The sequence below is a fragment of the Musca domestica genome, unplaced genomic scaffold (genome assembly GCF_030504385.1).
Source record: "Musca domestica strain aabys unplaced genomic scaffold, Musca_domestica.polishedcontigs.V.1.1 45, whole genome shotgun sequence".
Classification (NCBI taxonomy): Eukaryota; Metazoa; Arthropoda; class Insecta; order Diptera; family Muscidae; genus Musca; species Musca domestica.
In genome coordinates, this window is record NW_026712335.1 from 797,500 (window position 1) to 813,689 (window position 16,190).

At 34.0% G+C, this 16,190-nt stretch overlaps 3 protein-coding genes across 5 annotated transcripts; 1 reads left to right on the top strand and 2 right to left on the bottom strand.

The window, feature by feature from the left end:
* Window positions 1–719: 719 nt before the first annotated feature.
* Window positions 720–9,456, bottom strand: LOC131804483 (splicing factor 3B subunit 3-like). 3 transcript variants are annotated; one of them, XM_059127424.1, is made up of 13 exons: window positions 9,291–9,440; window positions 8,763–8,995; window positions 8,130–8,495; window positions 7,387–7,861; window positions 6,982–7,316; window positions 5,819–6,126; window positions 3,553–5,531; window positions 3,293–3,352; window positions 3,039–3,097; window positions 1,610–1,663; window positions 1,378–1,424; window positions 1,126–1,190; window positions 721–935 (listed from the first exon to the last, which is right to left on the bottom strand). In XM_059127424.1, the coding sequence occupies exons 2-7, from the start codon at window positions 8,986–8,988 to the stop codon at window positions 3,564–3,566; spliced, it is 3,678 nt and encodes a 1,225-aa protein (XP_058983407.1). In that variant the 5' UTR covers window positions 8,989–8,995; window positions 9,291–9,440; the 3' UTR covers window positions 721–935; window positions 1,126–1,190; window positions 1,378–1,424; window positions 1,610–1,663; window positions 3,039–3,097; window positions 3,293–3,352; window positions 3,553–3,563. The 3 variants fall into 3 exon arrangements, with proteins under 3 accessions (XP_058983408.1, XP_058983407.1, XP_058983409.1); XM_059127425.1 differs by lacking the exon at window positions 1,126–1,190 and having other exon boundaries at window positions 720–935; XM_059127426.1 differs by lacking the exons at window positions 721–935; window positions 1,126–1,190; window positions 1,378–1,424; ... (2 more) ...; window positions 3,293–3,352; window positions 3,553–5,531 and adding an exon at window positions 6,426–6,664 and having other exon boundaries at window positions 5,991–6,126; window positions 9,291–9,456.
* Window positions 9,457–12,222: 2,766 nt separating this feature from the next.
* LOC101899550 (THUMP domain-containing protein 1 homolog) lies at window positions 12,223–13,317 on the top strand. Its single transcript, XM_005189001.4, has one exon. It carries the CDS (start codon window positions 12,272–12,274, stop codon window positions 13,211–13,213), a length of 942 nt encoding a protein of 313 aa, XP_005189058.2. The 5' UTR covers window positions 12,223–12,271; the 3' UTR covers window positions 13,214–13,317.
* LOC101899709 (peroxisomal membrane protein PMP34) lies at window positions 13,282–15,880 on the bottom strand. The gene is made up of 3 exons (XM_005189002.4): window positions 15,380–15,880; window positions 15,251–15,311; window positions 13,282–14,406 (listed from the first exon to the last, which is right to left on the bottom strand). Exons 1-3 carry the CDS (start codon window positions 15,449–15,451, stop codon window positions 13,574–13,576), a joined length of 966 nt encoding a protein of 321 aa, XP_005189059.2. The 5' UTR covers window positions 15,452–15,880; the 3' UTR covers window positions 13,282–13,573.
* Between the last annotated feature and the right edge of the window lie 310 nt (window positions 15,881–16,190).

Below are 16,190 nucleotides of genomic sequence, written 5' to 3' on the forward strand. Positions count from 1 at the left end.
TCACCGGAATTGTTTCAAATTTTGTATTTGAAGTTCGTAATGGATACTACAGCCTATGTCTGTGCATGAAAATCATATCTTAGATAAACACGAAACCCACATCTCTATCTAATCATTCAAATTGTGAATCGTCAACAAACGAACAACGCTTGCAAATCATTGAATTTTACTATTAAAACGTGTGCTTTTGTAGGAAAGTTTATCGCGCACATTTTCGATTTAATGGTCAGCTCATTTTTGTACAATGGGTACGTAACCAGGCAGAATTTTCGATTTTGGAGTGAAGATCAGACAGAAGCATTGCACAAGCTACCAATGCGTTAAGGGCTATGTTATGTTTATGTATATGCAAATATGACAACTTTCTTCTGCCTCTTAAGTTTAGTTTTTATACCCTAAGCCATATAGCTAGAGGATATATATCATTTGATACGGCCAAAACGTACCTCATCGAGATGACGGTTTTAGACCCTAGGTCTCCTTGGAATTGTTTCAAATTTTGTATTTGAAGTTCGTAATGGATACTACAGCCTATGTCTGTGCATGAAAATCATATCTTAGATAAACACGAAACCCACATCTCTATCTAATCATTCAAATTGTGATTTCCTATAATTTCAGTTTCTTTTTGCAACTGTGTGCTATGTTGTCATCCTGATACAGTTCCATATGTCGGTTTAAAGAGGCCCAAGAGTTTAAAAAAGAAACCAAGCTAATTTTGGGTTGTGTTTTTTATTTGTTTTTGTTTATTACTACACGTCCATACATAAATAATTAAAAGAATTACAAACTATATGGTAATGTAATAAAATTAATGTAGTTAAAGACTAATAATGAGGGTCTTATGAATTAAAAATTGGCAGTCATAAATGTGGTTGTTTTAATGAAAATGTACAAAGTGATTTGTAAGAAGAAAGCCGTCGTCCGTCCAAAATCTGCAACGAAAAATTGAAAAGAAAAATTTAATAAAAAATGCAAAATTCAATAATTCAATGCTTAATTATTTCACAGAAATCAGCTACAAATTTTATAATCAAATTATATTCATAGTCTAACATATTATGTAGAAACATCATTAAAAGAAAAATATATACAAAAGTGATTTAAATATGATTTAATATTTACCTTTTTTATAAGTTTATAGCTGGACTGGGTATCTCACAAAATGAATAAATGCTAATTAATTAAATCTGCAAATATGAATTAAAATGGCAAATGTTAATTTATTTGTTTAAATTGAAATAGCTTAATTCCTTAGTTTTAAGCTCAGCAATTCAATTTTTAATCAATGTAAATTCTTTAGTCTAACATATTTTGAAAAACATCACAAACATATACTATATAAATGATACAAAAGGAAATGGAGAACATTCTTACCTTTATGTGTTATAAGTAAAATTTCTGGATCCATTGTAAAATATGATCTGTAATAAGATAAAATAGTAACAATTAAAAATTATGTTTTATTCATAGAGCGGCGGATCAATATTTGTATGGTAATAAATTCAGTTAAATATACTCTTCATTAGTTTCAGTAGAACGAAAGTTAATGTAAAGTGTTGTTCATCATAAAAAAAATGCATATTTTCTATTCAAAACGCATGCTTACCTTTTGGAGATTAATGCAATGAAATATGCTTTTTGTTATAAATAAATGACATATCTGCAAAAGAAAAAAAATAGTTGTAATTGTTGTGTATATTTATATCTATTTGTTTATTAAATGTAATTATTTGTAAAATGACAAATGGTGGAAACATAGTCCATTATCCTCAATGTAACACAAGTTTAAAACACAAATTATCAATAATTTATAGTTTTTGTTTGCCAAACTTTAAGATACATGTGCCAATTTTGCTATTTGTAGAATTTACCGGACAAAAATTACAAGCTCTTGTAAAATTGTTTATATTCTTGATCAGCATAAAATTCTATGTTGATTTAGCGATGTCCGTCCGTCTGTGGCAATCACTCTAACTTTCGAACGAAATGAAGTAGGTTGATAAAATGTTACTCAAATGTATATTATGTCTACAGGACTCTTGGTATTCACAATGGGCCATGTAGGGGTCCACTTCTTTGTATAGCGTCCATTTAACGGTACCTCCTTATATTCGGGATTTTGATGACTTTAACGACATTATTCACCTGAATTGTTTCAAATTTAGTATTTGAAGTTCGTAATGGATATTACAGTCTATGACAGAAAATGGTCTGTGCAGGTCCTCGTTTTGGTATAGTCCCCATATAACGGCACCTCCCGATGTTTGCTATTTAGATGATTTCAGCGACATTATTCACCGGAATTGTTTTAAATTTGATATTTGAAGTTTGTAATGAATACTACAACCTATGGCAGAAAATTGTCTGTACAGGTACACGTCTTCGTATAGCCCCCATTAAAATGGCAAACCCAATATTTGGTATAATGAAGATTTTAGCGTAATTATTCACTGTAAGTGTTTCAAATTTGGTATTTGAAGTTCGTAAGGGATACTACAGACTATGCCTGAAAATTGTCTGTGCAGGTCTAATGGTACCTCCCTATATTCAGTATTTTGATAGCTTTAGCTGAATTATTCACCGATTTTTTTAAGTTTCGCCTTTGAATATTGTAATGACTTATGACAAAAGTTGCCTATTTTTAACATTTTAACGGATTTAATTTTTTTTTTTTTTTTGAAAATTGCCAAATTGCCACCATTTGGAACGGTGGAGGGTGGTATTCAAAGTTTGACCCGGCCGAACTTACAACTTTTTTACTTGTTATTTCTAAAAACTAAAAATAATAAGCCTTGTAACGCTGCTAAATCTCAATAATTTACATTTCCCATGAACAGTCCGCAAACAACTTGTGTTACTTTAAGGTGGTATTCTTCGAAAAAAAAAAAAAAAAAAAAAAAAAATCTAGTATTATGATCAGAACAATTATTCTTCATTAGTTCTCAGTAGAACGAAAGTTAATGTATATAGGAAAATCATCATTTAGTTAATATGTAAATTGTTATTTTAAAACAAAAACATTTATGTAAATATACCTCTATAGAACATGGGATGCCCTGGACAAGAGGAATATAGAATAAAGTTACCACCCCATCTGCAAGTAAAAAGAAACATAATTAATAATTGACAAATAAAAAATTCAAATAACTTAACAAAATGCGTATATAAATGACAATTTCAGTTTAAATTAAATTTACACAAATCACAGAACAATTCATAGGTGTCCCAAGGTAAAAATCTTGCTCATCATTTAAATACTTTTACTTAACAATGCAAAGAGCAAACTTACCTTGTTTAAAATATATATGTAAAGGAAGATACGCTGCTCTCCCCCAGTAATGTGTGTGACCTAAAAATAAATAAAAAAAAATAAAACTATTAAAATCTTTGCAAACCAACGTCCAAAATCCATATTCAAATAAAATAAACTATCAGATATTTAACGATTTACACTAATCATTGTTTTTTTCATAGGTGTCCCAAGGTAAATCACAAAGTCATCATTAAATAACGTATCAAATACAAATAAAAATTATGATATACACATACCTTTTTCTCCCTTAGAATGCATAGCGTGTTCTTATGTCTTCCAGTTTCTTGCACACCTGATTTGGTGTACGGAACATATCAGCGGCAATGGTCTTTTGTTTAGCTGGGTCTATAGACAAATACTGTTCACAAAGATCACCATCAATGACATTCTTAACCGGATAATAGGCACTGCGATAACTCAAATGATCACGGCCACATAGTGGTGGATTCTCGTTGCGCATATGCATTTCCAAATGTTGGAAGAAATCGTAATCTTCTCGACTGGTAAATGGCACAAATGCTCCAACCGTACCACTTAATGTTGTGTATATCAAGGCTTCGGACCCTCCAGGTATCAGTGTTGCTTTTTGGAGCGACATGATTATTTCTCCCACATGATAGGTTGAAATATTTTCCGATTTTTGGGATGCACCCGATAAAAGGCCGCGGTCCCAAAGTGACTTGGTACCGGTGGGATCTTCATCAACATCATCCGTAACAGAATGTGGTAATCGCTGGATACACATATTACCAAACTTATCACCAATGGCAATGGTGTCATAATCCAATAGGGTCGTGGACGTTACCCACCGTGGATGGGTATCATCGGCAAATATAATCAATTGATTTTCAGCACGCTTATAACGTATGAAAAACACCGACTCCTGTACATCAGACACATATACACGATGTCCCATAGCTTGTATATTTACTATTTGATATGGTATATGTTTATTTTCGCATTTACGTAACAGCTTCTTTTTGCCATAATCATAGATTCGGAGTATACGTCCACAGCCGGCCAGTAATCTACCTTGGAATGCGCACAGAGCTCCTGGTACCTCATCCAATTCAGTGCGATGCATAAACTCTAACGAAGAACAAGTGGGATCAATTTTGTAGACATCGATAAAGCCGCCGTTTGTTATGCGAGGATTTAACATCAATTCCTTGGCTATGCCCACTGCTAGATAGTAACGACCATCCTGAGTGACGGAAAACTTTAAAATTGTCATCGACATAATGGCCTCATTTTGAGCAAGTGGTATTTTAAACAGGGTTTGACCTTGTATGGGGTCAATAGCTCTAATTTGAGAAGCCCACAGTCCTACACCGGCTTTAGGTGCTGAAAAAATGTCTTCCGGCAACACTTCATTAATGAATGCATTTGCCATTTCATTGGCCAATTCACGTTCTTCATCGCCAGCAGCCATTCGCATTTCTTCGGCCATTTGTTGTTTACGGGCATTTTTGGTCTCTTCCGTATAGGCATTATGATCAGTTTCTGCCACAATCATTCTTCCGGTATCCGGATGTATGGCAAATGCCCTCGGTGTATATTCCAAGCCAAACGAAACTTGATTAAAAACGGCTCCCAATTTCTCCAAAGCCAAAATGCGTAGAGTATTTGTGGAAATGGCCACAATACCCTCACTACATTGCTCACTTGAAAATCCTGAAGCATATTCTAAGGTTTCATAGGACAATGGCGTCAAATGGAAACGATTTTGATAGTAATATGAGAGCCATGAACGGCTGGACATGGCCAATACAGCCTCTGAACCCTGCATACGTATACGGAAAAGTTTCACTGGCCTTGAACCCAAGTATCGTGTTCGTGTGTCAGCCAAATCACCAGACACTGGATCTAATACGGTACGCAATAAGACACCATTGCTTAGACCAATATTCAGATATATTGTGCCTTTGGTCGATACATTTCCTCGTTCACTTGGTTCGTCATTGGTGTTGGTCGAACTTTCCGTATGACCCATTTCAACGAGACACAGAGATTCAGCAGGTGATGGCAGAGCTTGCATAGAGCAAGGTGTTAGGCAATCGTTGGGATCCAGTGAAATAATGCGTACGGTATTATCGGCTAATCCGACGGCCAAGAACCATGATCTCTGTTCACCTTCAGGAACAGTGCCCAAGGCCATGCACATAATTTCGGCAGGCATTTCGGAACGTTCCGTATATTCATTCAGTTCACCAGTCTGAAAGGAAGAAATCGTAATAAAAATTTAGTACTTTTCTATGACACAAAACAACTTGATCATGTCATAAATATGACTCAGTACTGCAGGACACAAAGTGCCTCAACATGATTGTTCTTTTTCGTGATTTATCATCATTGTCAAATATGTGCTTCTACCTACTCTAGCCTTGTTTTAATTTAAATACAATTCAACTTCAAATGTTCACATTTTTTGTGAATTTGAGAACTAGAACAAGACTAGAGTAAATCAAAATAAAAAGCGAAATATTTTTTATGTAAACTTACCGCATCCATTTCAAAATAGACCAATTCACGTCCCGACAACGTTATCACAACTTGACGTTGGTTTACAGCACATTTGGTAATCGACTTCTTGCCGGGTGCTCGCCATTCGTTGACACGTTTATCGGAACGTATGTGACGTATACCATCGGGATATACCTGCACTAGAGCATCTTCTCCCAACGAAGCACAGCACAGTGTTGGTGTTGTACCCAAAAAACCACTGTCCGTAACTTCCTCCACAGTTTCACCAATACTCAAGACCAGTGTTGCATTAACGAAAGACACAATAATGTATGCATCGAATTCATCTACGGGGAAATAAAAGAACACCGAAGAAAAATGCATTACATAGCTGTATTTGATTAGAAAATATCTAAATGTGCCATGAACAATATTTATTTTGTAAGATGTCAGTTATCAAGAGTTATAATCAAATTAATTCAGCTGAAACACGGTTGATAAAATCACATCATATCTTACAAAATAAAATTGAATTAAGAAAACTTGTTTCTTAGTCGGGTGTAGTGGTAGTATCTGTTCTGTTTTTATAAAATGTTCAAGCTTAATCTGATATGTTAAATTAGTTTATAACAATGTTGCCTCTTACCTATATTTGAGTAACTGGGTCATTTTATTATTTCAACAATATTGATATAGAAGAAAGGAGAATTGTGTGGTGTTGGGAAGAAGTTTTGTGTGCAACAAACAACAAACACTACACTCTTGTGCATCTGTGTGTGTGTTTCAATTTGGGTTTTGTTGTTTATCCTTTTTATTTTGGATAATTTCAAACAAATCTCAAAAACCACTCGTCAGGGTTTCAGCACACAAGAGGAGTTCAAGAGCCTGAAACAATAAAAAGAACTGGTGTTTGATTCCACTTTGCACAATTTTTTTATCTTTTGTTCTTCAATATGGAAGTCCAGTTGGTATCACATGATATCATTGGTTCCATTTCAAATTCACCAGTTATTTGTTATAAAAATTCGTCTCAAGGATGAAGGAAATAAAAGTGTTACACCAAACCAAAGTGTACACCAAATATAGGCTCAAAATGCAAATATTTTGAAATAAGATGTATTTACATTCCAAATTATCTGCACTTATCCAAAAGTAAAATAGAAATAAATAAATCAAGAATGCTTGTTTTTTTTCTTACTCACCATCAATGCGTTTCTTAACTGTCCATACAGCATTTGGATTGCCTGGTAGTTCAGAAACGGCCATTTCCGACACTTCCAAACCATGACGCAAGACACGCAATGATGAACGTGGTCCTCGGCCACATAAAACATATAACTGAGGAGTATCTTCATTTGCCAAGTCAGCAACATGTGAGGAAATGATGGGTGAAAATGACGGCATTTCATCGACCATTATAAGATTTTTCAGAGGCCGTGGTGCAAAGAAGAATGTCTCTCCTTCTTCCAAAGGCATGGCAGAGCTAAACTCAGGCTCATCATCATCGTCACCCAAGTGAGCAATTTGATATAAATAACTATAATTTGTAAACGAAAATGGAATTTAGTACAATGAGCTGGTTTTGTTTAATAAATACGAAAACTTACTGGTTTCCAAACTCGCAAGCCACAAACAGAAAACCGGTTTTCAAAACGCACATTGACACAGCTGGTGGTACCGTATCGAAATATTTAAGTTTGATCTCAGACACCACGTCATCATCGGTTTCCAAGGTAACCTTAAAGATATCACCCTGTTCGGTTTGTACCAAGAAGAAATACATGCTCTTGGTACGATGGGTGGCTGAACATATGAAAATCATGCCACGTTCTGGGTCATCTAAATCATTGCGGCGACGAGGTATAGGACAACGAATATCATGTTGATCACCCAAATTTTTATAGGTCAAATAATTTTCCGAACAAATAAGAACTCCTGATGGGCCATCATTGCCACCGGGAACAGAAATTAGGAAATTGGCATGTTCTTCCAATGGTTCGGAATATTTTCGAACAACATGATTCAAACCCAAGTCTAATTCGTAGAAAGTTAGGGTTTGCTGGGTACGCTCCGCTGCTTCGCCTAAAAGAAATAAACAAGAAAACAATGTTTGAAATATAATTCAATCTGCAGGCATTGGACATTTTTTAATTCTAACTGAAAACATTGTTAGCCACCAATCAGTGAAGTATTTGCAAAAGTATACAATACAAATACCAATGGTTCAGAGGCCATAATTTTTATATTGCACTCAGCCAAAGCCAATTATCCGGTGGAGATCCGAAAAACGGGCATGTCTAAAGAGTGCATATATTACTTAACATTTTAAAATAAGAGTTATCTATCTTACCTGTTGGATCATTATCGGCTTCTTCATAATCAATTTCCAAACAAGCAAACATCGGGTTATCGAACCCCACATCAACGCCGACCATGTGATATGTGAATGTATTCGACTTGTGAGCCTCCAAGGGGGAGGAAATTGTCAAACGTGCTTGAGCATCTCTGTTCAAAATGTATGCAAGTTTTTGTTTTTCAACTGCCCCAATCATTACAGCACGACCCTTGGGATCAATGGCTAGATACTGGCCAGGGACTATGCGACGACATCCCGATTTACCAAATGTCTCCTGATGGACTTTGTCCAAACAGTTTTTAGTGGGATTATATTCCAAGATGACAATACGCCCAGAATCTGAACCGAACACAATATAGTCTACAATAAAATTGAGATTTATATGGTAACTAAGATTAATGTTGAGATAGTGAACTACATTTTCGAAATTAACACAAAGAACTGTACCTCAGAGTTTCAGTTCGATATGATATGAATGATCACATCAAATGCGACGCCAAGATTTATCTAATTTTTATAGCACTTAGTCGTTTTAAAGATGACTTATTGTGATTTCGAAATATCAGACTCGAAATCTCAATAGGGATTTGTGCAAATACATCCATATTAAAAATCAAAAATAAGTACCTTTATTGCCTCCAGTTAAACGAAAAGCCATCAAAGATCTAATGCAACCAAATACTTCGGTAGACAAAATCGTATGTACTTTGCCGGTATTCGAATCTGGCCTAACCAATTCCAATGATTTGCCACGTGACACGATTACCTCCTGCTGTTTGCCACCCGAAAAGTTGCCGTGGACAGCATGTGTGATGCCCGTGGCCTTTTGTAAGGTTAAATTGTATAAATACATATTTGTCCTACAACAATAATTATGGAAAAACACATTAGGAAACAATGTTCAAGAAAGTGAGGTTATCTTATATTCTAACTACTATGTTTTAATTTATCCTGCTCTCGTAATTCCATGGTGATAGTATTGTAAATGCAGTATCACCAAACGATGCAAATGAACAGAATTTTACTATTGCACGTCAAAAAATGCGACCAAAGCGTAGTTTAATGTTCTACGACCCTGGAGATACATCGTGCGAATTTTGACAAATAATTAAGTAAATACCAGCGAAATACTTTTCTACTATATGATTCAATTACCTTTATCCTATTTTAAATACGCAGTGACAAAAAATTGGAAGGATGTTTGTAGATTAAAGTCAATTTTTTTCTCAAATTTGGGACCGACTGTACAAATGCCATGCGCTTAATAAAACGCTACGCCATTTTGTAACTCGAGTCCAAAAACGTTCAATATTATCCAGCTCGAAGTTTCCACACTGCCGGCTAAATTAAAAATGAAAGAATGTTCAATCAGGGATACGTAAGTCGACTTTCGATTAATTGATTGTCGTTATTGAAAAGCAGTGTTGCCAGTAGTGAGGATTTTTTCAGAAAAAAGGTAATTTTTAAAGGCAGAAAAAAATTCAAAAGTAGCATGTAGATTCTTGCAGGTTCTGGAACAGAGTAAACAATTTCACAATTTTTCTGTCACGCAAATGTCAGATACCATACTAATTTGACGTTTATAGTTACGCTACACAGCAATGGTACAAACATGGTATAATTGATTGTAAAATAAATACGTGTGTAACAAATAAAATATGTTTTTAAATTGTTCTTTGCGAAATGACATTCTTTTTATCTTTAAATAGTTATTTCGTTGCAACATGCCCACACATAAATTGTAAAACGCTTTATTATTCCTATTGGATATGTGTGTATTTTTTAAAGAACACTCATCTAATTCAAAAGAGTACACAAACATCATTTAAGTTGATTCAATGAAAATAAAAAAGGGTGGGAGATTGGGAATGGCAACACAGTTAAAAGTCTACAAATCGACTATCCGAAATATCGATTAATTGTATGCATGAATTACATACGAACTGCAACCAACTTAATCTATTTCCGGTTGTATTTCTACCACGGTAGAAGAATACAGTTACACTGCCTTTACACGGTGCAATTTTTAGCTGGCATTTTTATCAATTCTCTTTTAAAATTTCTGCGTAAACCTTCGCGCCTTTACACGGTGGCATTTTACGATAATAGTGCTTGGCATTTTTTCTGACATTTTATTTTATTCATTATTTCGTATAGAGCTAATTGTTTGTAACAGATATTTATAAAGAAGTGATTTAAAATTAAATGTGTGAATCTAAAGAAGAAATGATGGAAAAAGTTATTGAGGTGTTAAATATTGCATTATTAACTTTTATTTTAACTTTCTTTTTTTACTTTTTAATACTTCCAATTAATTTTCATATAATTCAATCACTAAAAACATCACATCACAATAAAAGAAACGCATCAAAAATTACAATAAAGAAACGATATGAAATGTCAAAATCATAAAAAATTCGGAAGAAGCAAAAAGAGAAATGCAAAGAAAATGGCATGTAACCCTGTGCGGTGGCTTATCGTGCCATTTTTTCTTCTATCCTTGTCTCTCTACACCTTTTACCAACAATAAAAAATGGCATGGTTAAAAAATGTCACCGTGTAAAGGCAGTGTTAGATGCATCAACACTTGGAAACATTGATATGTCAACATTTTAAGATGTTTTTTTTTTTTTTCAAAATAAGTAGAATTTTGTATGTTTTCTTATACGATTACAATTGGAGGTTGTTATGATATGAATTTTTCAACAATTTTTAAAAAATTAAATTATTTTTTATTCAAAAATTTCAATTCCAAAATTGGTTTGACAATTCAATGTGTCGCTATGTTAATTCCGCCCATTTTCGATCTGGAAAGACCTACTTTTCTTCGAGAGTAAAGGAGAATGAAATACATCTCTCCACTCGGTGTTTGTCATTCCCAGCAACAACTCTTCGAAGGAAATAAAACTGCCTATTTCTATGTTAATTCCGCCCATTTTTGATCTAGAAAGACCTACTTTTCTTCGAGGGTGAAGGAGAATGAAATACATTCCTTCACTCGTTCTTCCTCTTCCATTGGAAATTATTTTGCATAAAAAACCGAGACCCTAGGATACGCAGACCAGATATTACACATCAGTGTCTATCAAGGACATCAATTTACTTATTGAAATACATTCCCAGACAACAAGGTTTAAAATATTTGCCGGTTTAATCATAGACAAATGAAAATATAGACAACGAAATGCTCTCACCGTTTATCTTCGAAAAAAATCGAATCAGCAGATGTCGTCTATATCGTTTCAGCGGTTTGAGTGGGAATATTGAAATCACTCAATTCTAAAACGTTAAAAATAACAAAAACTGTAGGATGTTTGTCAGTTGGAAATTGTTCCATAATAAAATAAATATGAAAATTACGTGATGACATCAAAAAATTCCGGAATAATCAGTGAAATTCTTGAAAAACGATAAAATGTGTTTCCGAAGTCGAGCATAGACAAATGAAAATATAGACAACGAAAAGTTAGTTTTGTCTTTTTTTTCCAGGTGGCTCTAATCTTGTTTTGCATAGTCAACATGCTGATTTACGCGTTCAAGCCACTCGACTTCGAAAACACATTTTATCGTTTTTCAAGAATTTCACTGGAATATTCCTATATTTTTCGATGTCATCACGTACTTTTCACATTTCTTTTATTATGAAATAATTTTCAACCGGCAAATATGCTACAGTTTTTGTTATTTTTAACGTTTTAGAATTGAGTGACTTCAATATTCCCACTCAAACCCCTGAAACGATATGAACGACATCTGCTGATTCGATTTTTTTCGAAGATAAACGGTGAGAGCATTTCGTTGTCTATATTTTCATTTGTCTATGAGTCGAGTGGGTTGAACGCGTAAATCAGCATGTTGACTATGCAAAATATGATGAGAGCCACCTGGATAAAAAGACAAAACTAACTTTTCGTTGTCTATACTTTCATTTGTCTATGTTATCTCCTCTTTCGTAAACTCGCCTATTTTGTTCTCTGTTTATTTTTTTATACCGGCATTCTCTCTATCATATGGGACATATTTATCTGTGTGCAAACTCATTCAGTTTCATTCAGTGAATATTTCCATTAAACTACTCCACTCGACACGTGTATTTTGCATTATAATAATAATAAAATATTAGTTAATAACAAATTATGAGTGGACCACCAGCCAAAAAGCAAAGATTTCAAAACAAGAAGAAATTCTATCAGCCTAGTAAAAAACAGTATCTGGAAGTTGGACACAAGGGCTTTTTGGCAACATGTAACTTTAACGAAAAGGATTGTGTGAGAGAATGTTACAACATTCTGAACCAATATGCTGATGAATTGTATGGAGAGGAATCGTTTGAGGAGTTGAAGGCGAATGATCAAGTACAGGAAGATGCTAAATCGGAACAAGCCGAATCCGATGATATTGCAGATGCACTACAAAAACAAATTGATGCCACACAGCAAAAGGCCAAACAGACCAAAAGACGTTTTCAAGTTGTTGATACAGGTGCAACGAACTGTGTTTTTATAAAAACAACATTAGCGGATCCCACAGCTATGACAAAACATATCGTTAAGGATATAGCAGAAACTAAAAAGCAAAAGACTCGATATCTGTTGCGCCTATTACCCGTTGAAATTGTTTGCAAGGCCAATAACAAGGATATTGTCGATAGTGCCGGTCAATTATGCGACAAATATTTCCTCAATGAGCCAACAACGTTCTCCATAGTATTCAATAAACGTTTTAACAACGACATCAGTAGAGATACGTTAATCAAAGAATTGGCAGATATCATACATGCGAAAAATGTGAAGCATAAGGTTGATTTGAAATATGCCAAAAAGTCACTTATCGTGGAAGTTATCAAAGGTCTTTGCTGTCTAGCAGTGGCAGAAGATTATATGGGCATGAAGAAATACAATTTAGTTGAATTGGGTAGACATATTGCAGACTATGATGGAAAATCAGATAAATTGCCATCGAAAGAGTCCAATGAAGACAAAAAAGAAGTGGAGGAAAAGAGTGGTAGTGATTCAAAAGTTGACAACATAAAAGAGAGTTGTGATGAAACAAAAGATGAATCTGAAAATAAAAACTAGTTTAATAAAATGAAATACCTACTGTTGATGTGTTTAAATAATATATAAATTGTAAAAGTACATAAAAGTTTAATCTTCAGTTTAAAGCTGATTGGGTCCACATTTTTTTCTTTGCCTTTTTATTTAAACACTTTTTCACATGGTTTTGTTAACTTAAAAAAATACATTTGTATTGTTCAATCAATAAATATGCACCTGACTCCATAATGTTAAAATAATAGCCATAACTTAAACATTATTAAAATAAAAATAATTAGTGGATAATACCATGGAATTTACAACATTCCAAGTCGCACAATTGACTACCAACACTTTAAAAAAAGGAATTTACTCCAAATTATATAAATATGTTTTGGTAAATTATTTCGTTGGAGTCTTTTTCAAGAGCAAAAATACTGTATTATTAATTTTTTCATAGGCCATAAACATTAATGCCGCTGTTAACACAGTTTGCAGTATCTTTGCCTCCATGCCACGGAAGAGTCCTTTTACACCTTGATGCTGGAATATATCCAACATCATTTTAATAACGCCAACATCTTTTTGTGCCGCAGCCTGCTTGGATGTACTTGCCCCATTTTGTTCTTTCGTTCGGTGCCTTTGCTTAGTTTGAACCAATTGCAGAGGATATGTCATGACAGTGGCAAACGCTTTCGCTATCGCTCCAATAACAAAATATCCCAGGCTGGATATTTCACTACTTCTGTTGTATTTTATGTAATTACGTTTCAGCAATTCATACATCATAAATTGCAGTGATGGATTGGAGACTAGAATTAATGACGGTATTGTTCCAGACCAGAGGCCCTTAACACCCTCCGTTTTGGCAACATAACGTAGGCCAGACAGAAGGGATTTATAATATTTATTAACTTCATCTGATGTACCGGCAACATCGCGCATACGCAGTCTAGTATTTACAACCCAAAAGGGTGTTGTGCTAAAGACGTTGATGATACCAGCTACGGCACCCAGCATCAAATCTTTAAAAGCATTCTGTTGTTTTTTATCACCACCACTGCTTATCGCTTTAAGACAGTGAAATGCATAAAAATAAACAAAATTAGAAATGCATAAACTTTGCAATACGGGACCAAGACCACGGTATAATGATTGGAATCCTTCCCCTAGCACGATCTCCTTGATTACTTGCATGGTGCTTCGAGCTTCGCCATTCTTTTCGGGATCTTCAACTGAAAATAAATATTAAATTATAATTAAATAAAAAAAGTAACAAAACTTTGAAAAAATCTCGTCCATATCTACTATTCGCCCTTTATTAATATGCTTTAAGTAGAGGTAATGAAATGCTAAAATACAGCCAATAGTATCAGTCAGCTTATTGAAGAAACTACATTGTACCACGCCAAAACATGGACATTTTTCATTATTTCGCAAAGATGGTTTCAACCTCTTAAGAAATCGAAATACAAATTTATAACAAACCCATTGTGAATAGAAGTACCTCTATCAATCAAACCCTTCTATCTTTTATAGTCCGACATACGATATTTATCCATTATTTTTCCGTCTTCTGCCAATATAACTCCTGGCTTGTATTTATACATGGATTTCTTCCGTCTTCTATCAATATAACTCCTTGATTGTATCTATTGACTTTTCATTTCTCCCCATTCCTTTGTATGAAAAAGACCTATTTATGGATTTATCTCTTTTTTAACTTGCATTTTGAACTTTAGACTTTCCCAAAATGCCGTATAGGCGTAAGCCTTATCTCCTTGACGTCAAAGTTCGATTTGGTTTAAATGAATATTAACAAAAAGTGCATGTTGTGGAGAAATATTGTAATACACGTATTCAATAATGGAATATAACTTCGATAACAAACCATTAAAGGCAACTTTAATTGCAACAGCATTTTTTGGCTTAAATTTTTAATATGGTTACACACATGAGAAATGTGTGGGATACTTTCCTTTAACAAAGCTTAAATGTTTGCTTTTTACGTATTGATTCAACTAATCAATTAGCAAATATTTAACATATGTAAATATATATATAATAAGAGGGACTTACGTTGCAATCTGGAACGAACTGTGTCCAATGGATAAAATGTTGACATTGCTATACATCCGCCCTGGAATGGAAAGCATTTTGAACAATAATTGTCATCATAAAACCAAAATTCATATGCATACTACTTACAGCGGCGCCAGACATGGCATGTACCCATGAATCGTATGTGAATACTTGACTTAATTTCGATGCAGCCACCATTTTTTATATAGTATGTATTTGGGCGTTGTTAAAATTTTCCAAATGTAAATATTTTCTTACAATTTATTTTTCACAGAACGACCTTTAAACCCTTTTTCCAAATACACTTCATTTACTGTTCTGTGATCGAATGGCGAATACATCCAATGGAATAGATTTGTTTAGCCTCAAATTCTAATCGTTGACCCCAGCTGATTATATATTGATTAGATAGATATGAAAAAAAGTTAGAGGGTTGATTCCTTTCCGATACCGGCTTCTTCAACTTCTCGCGTCCTACTATGCCGCAACCAACTAATTTTTAACATGACATTGTATTTATGTTAATTTACGTTCTTTTGTGATGATGTCTGTTGGGCTTTTGCTCGTCGTGTTGTGTTTTACATTTGATTTTTATTTATTTGTAAATCTAGTAAACAATGCAAATTAAAGTAATTGTAAATGAAGAGAGAGAGAGAGAGAGAGAAGGAGAGAACGCGAGTTGGATTTCTTTCAACAGAATTCTTTCAATTAGAATTGTTTCATTGTTTCACCAGGCATATTTACTGCGTAATTTGTAAAAAATGTTTAAAAAATATTACTTTATTTTAACTATTAACAATATTTGCACAGAAAACTAAGTAATTATTCTTTTTGCCTCTCTGCTGCTTTTGCTTTGTGCAGGGTATGTTCAGTGTGTGGTTCAATGTACATAGTTGTATTAGAATAGTAGTAGAAAATTTGCAAATAACCCCTTTTC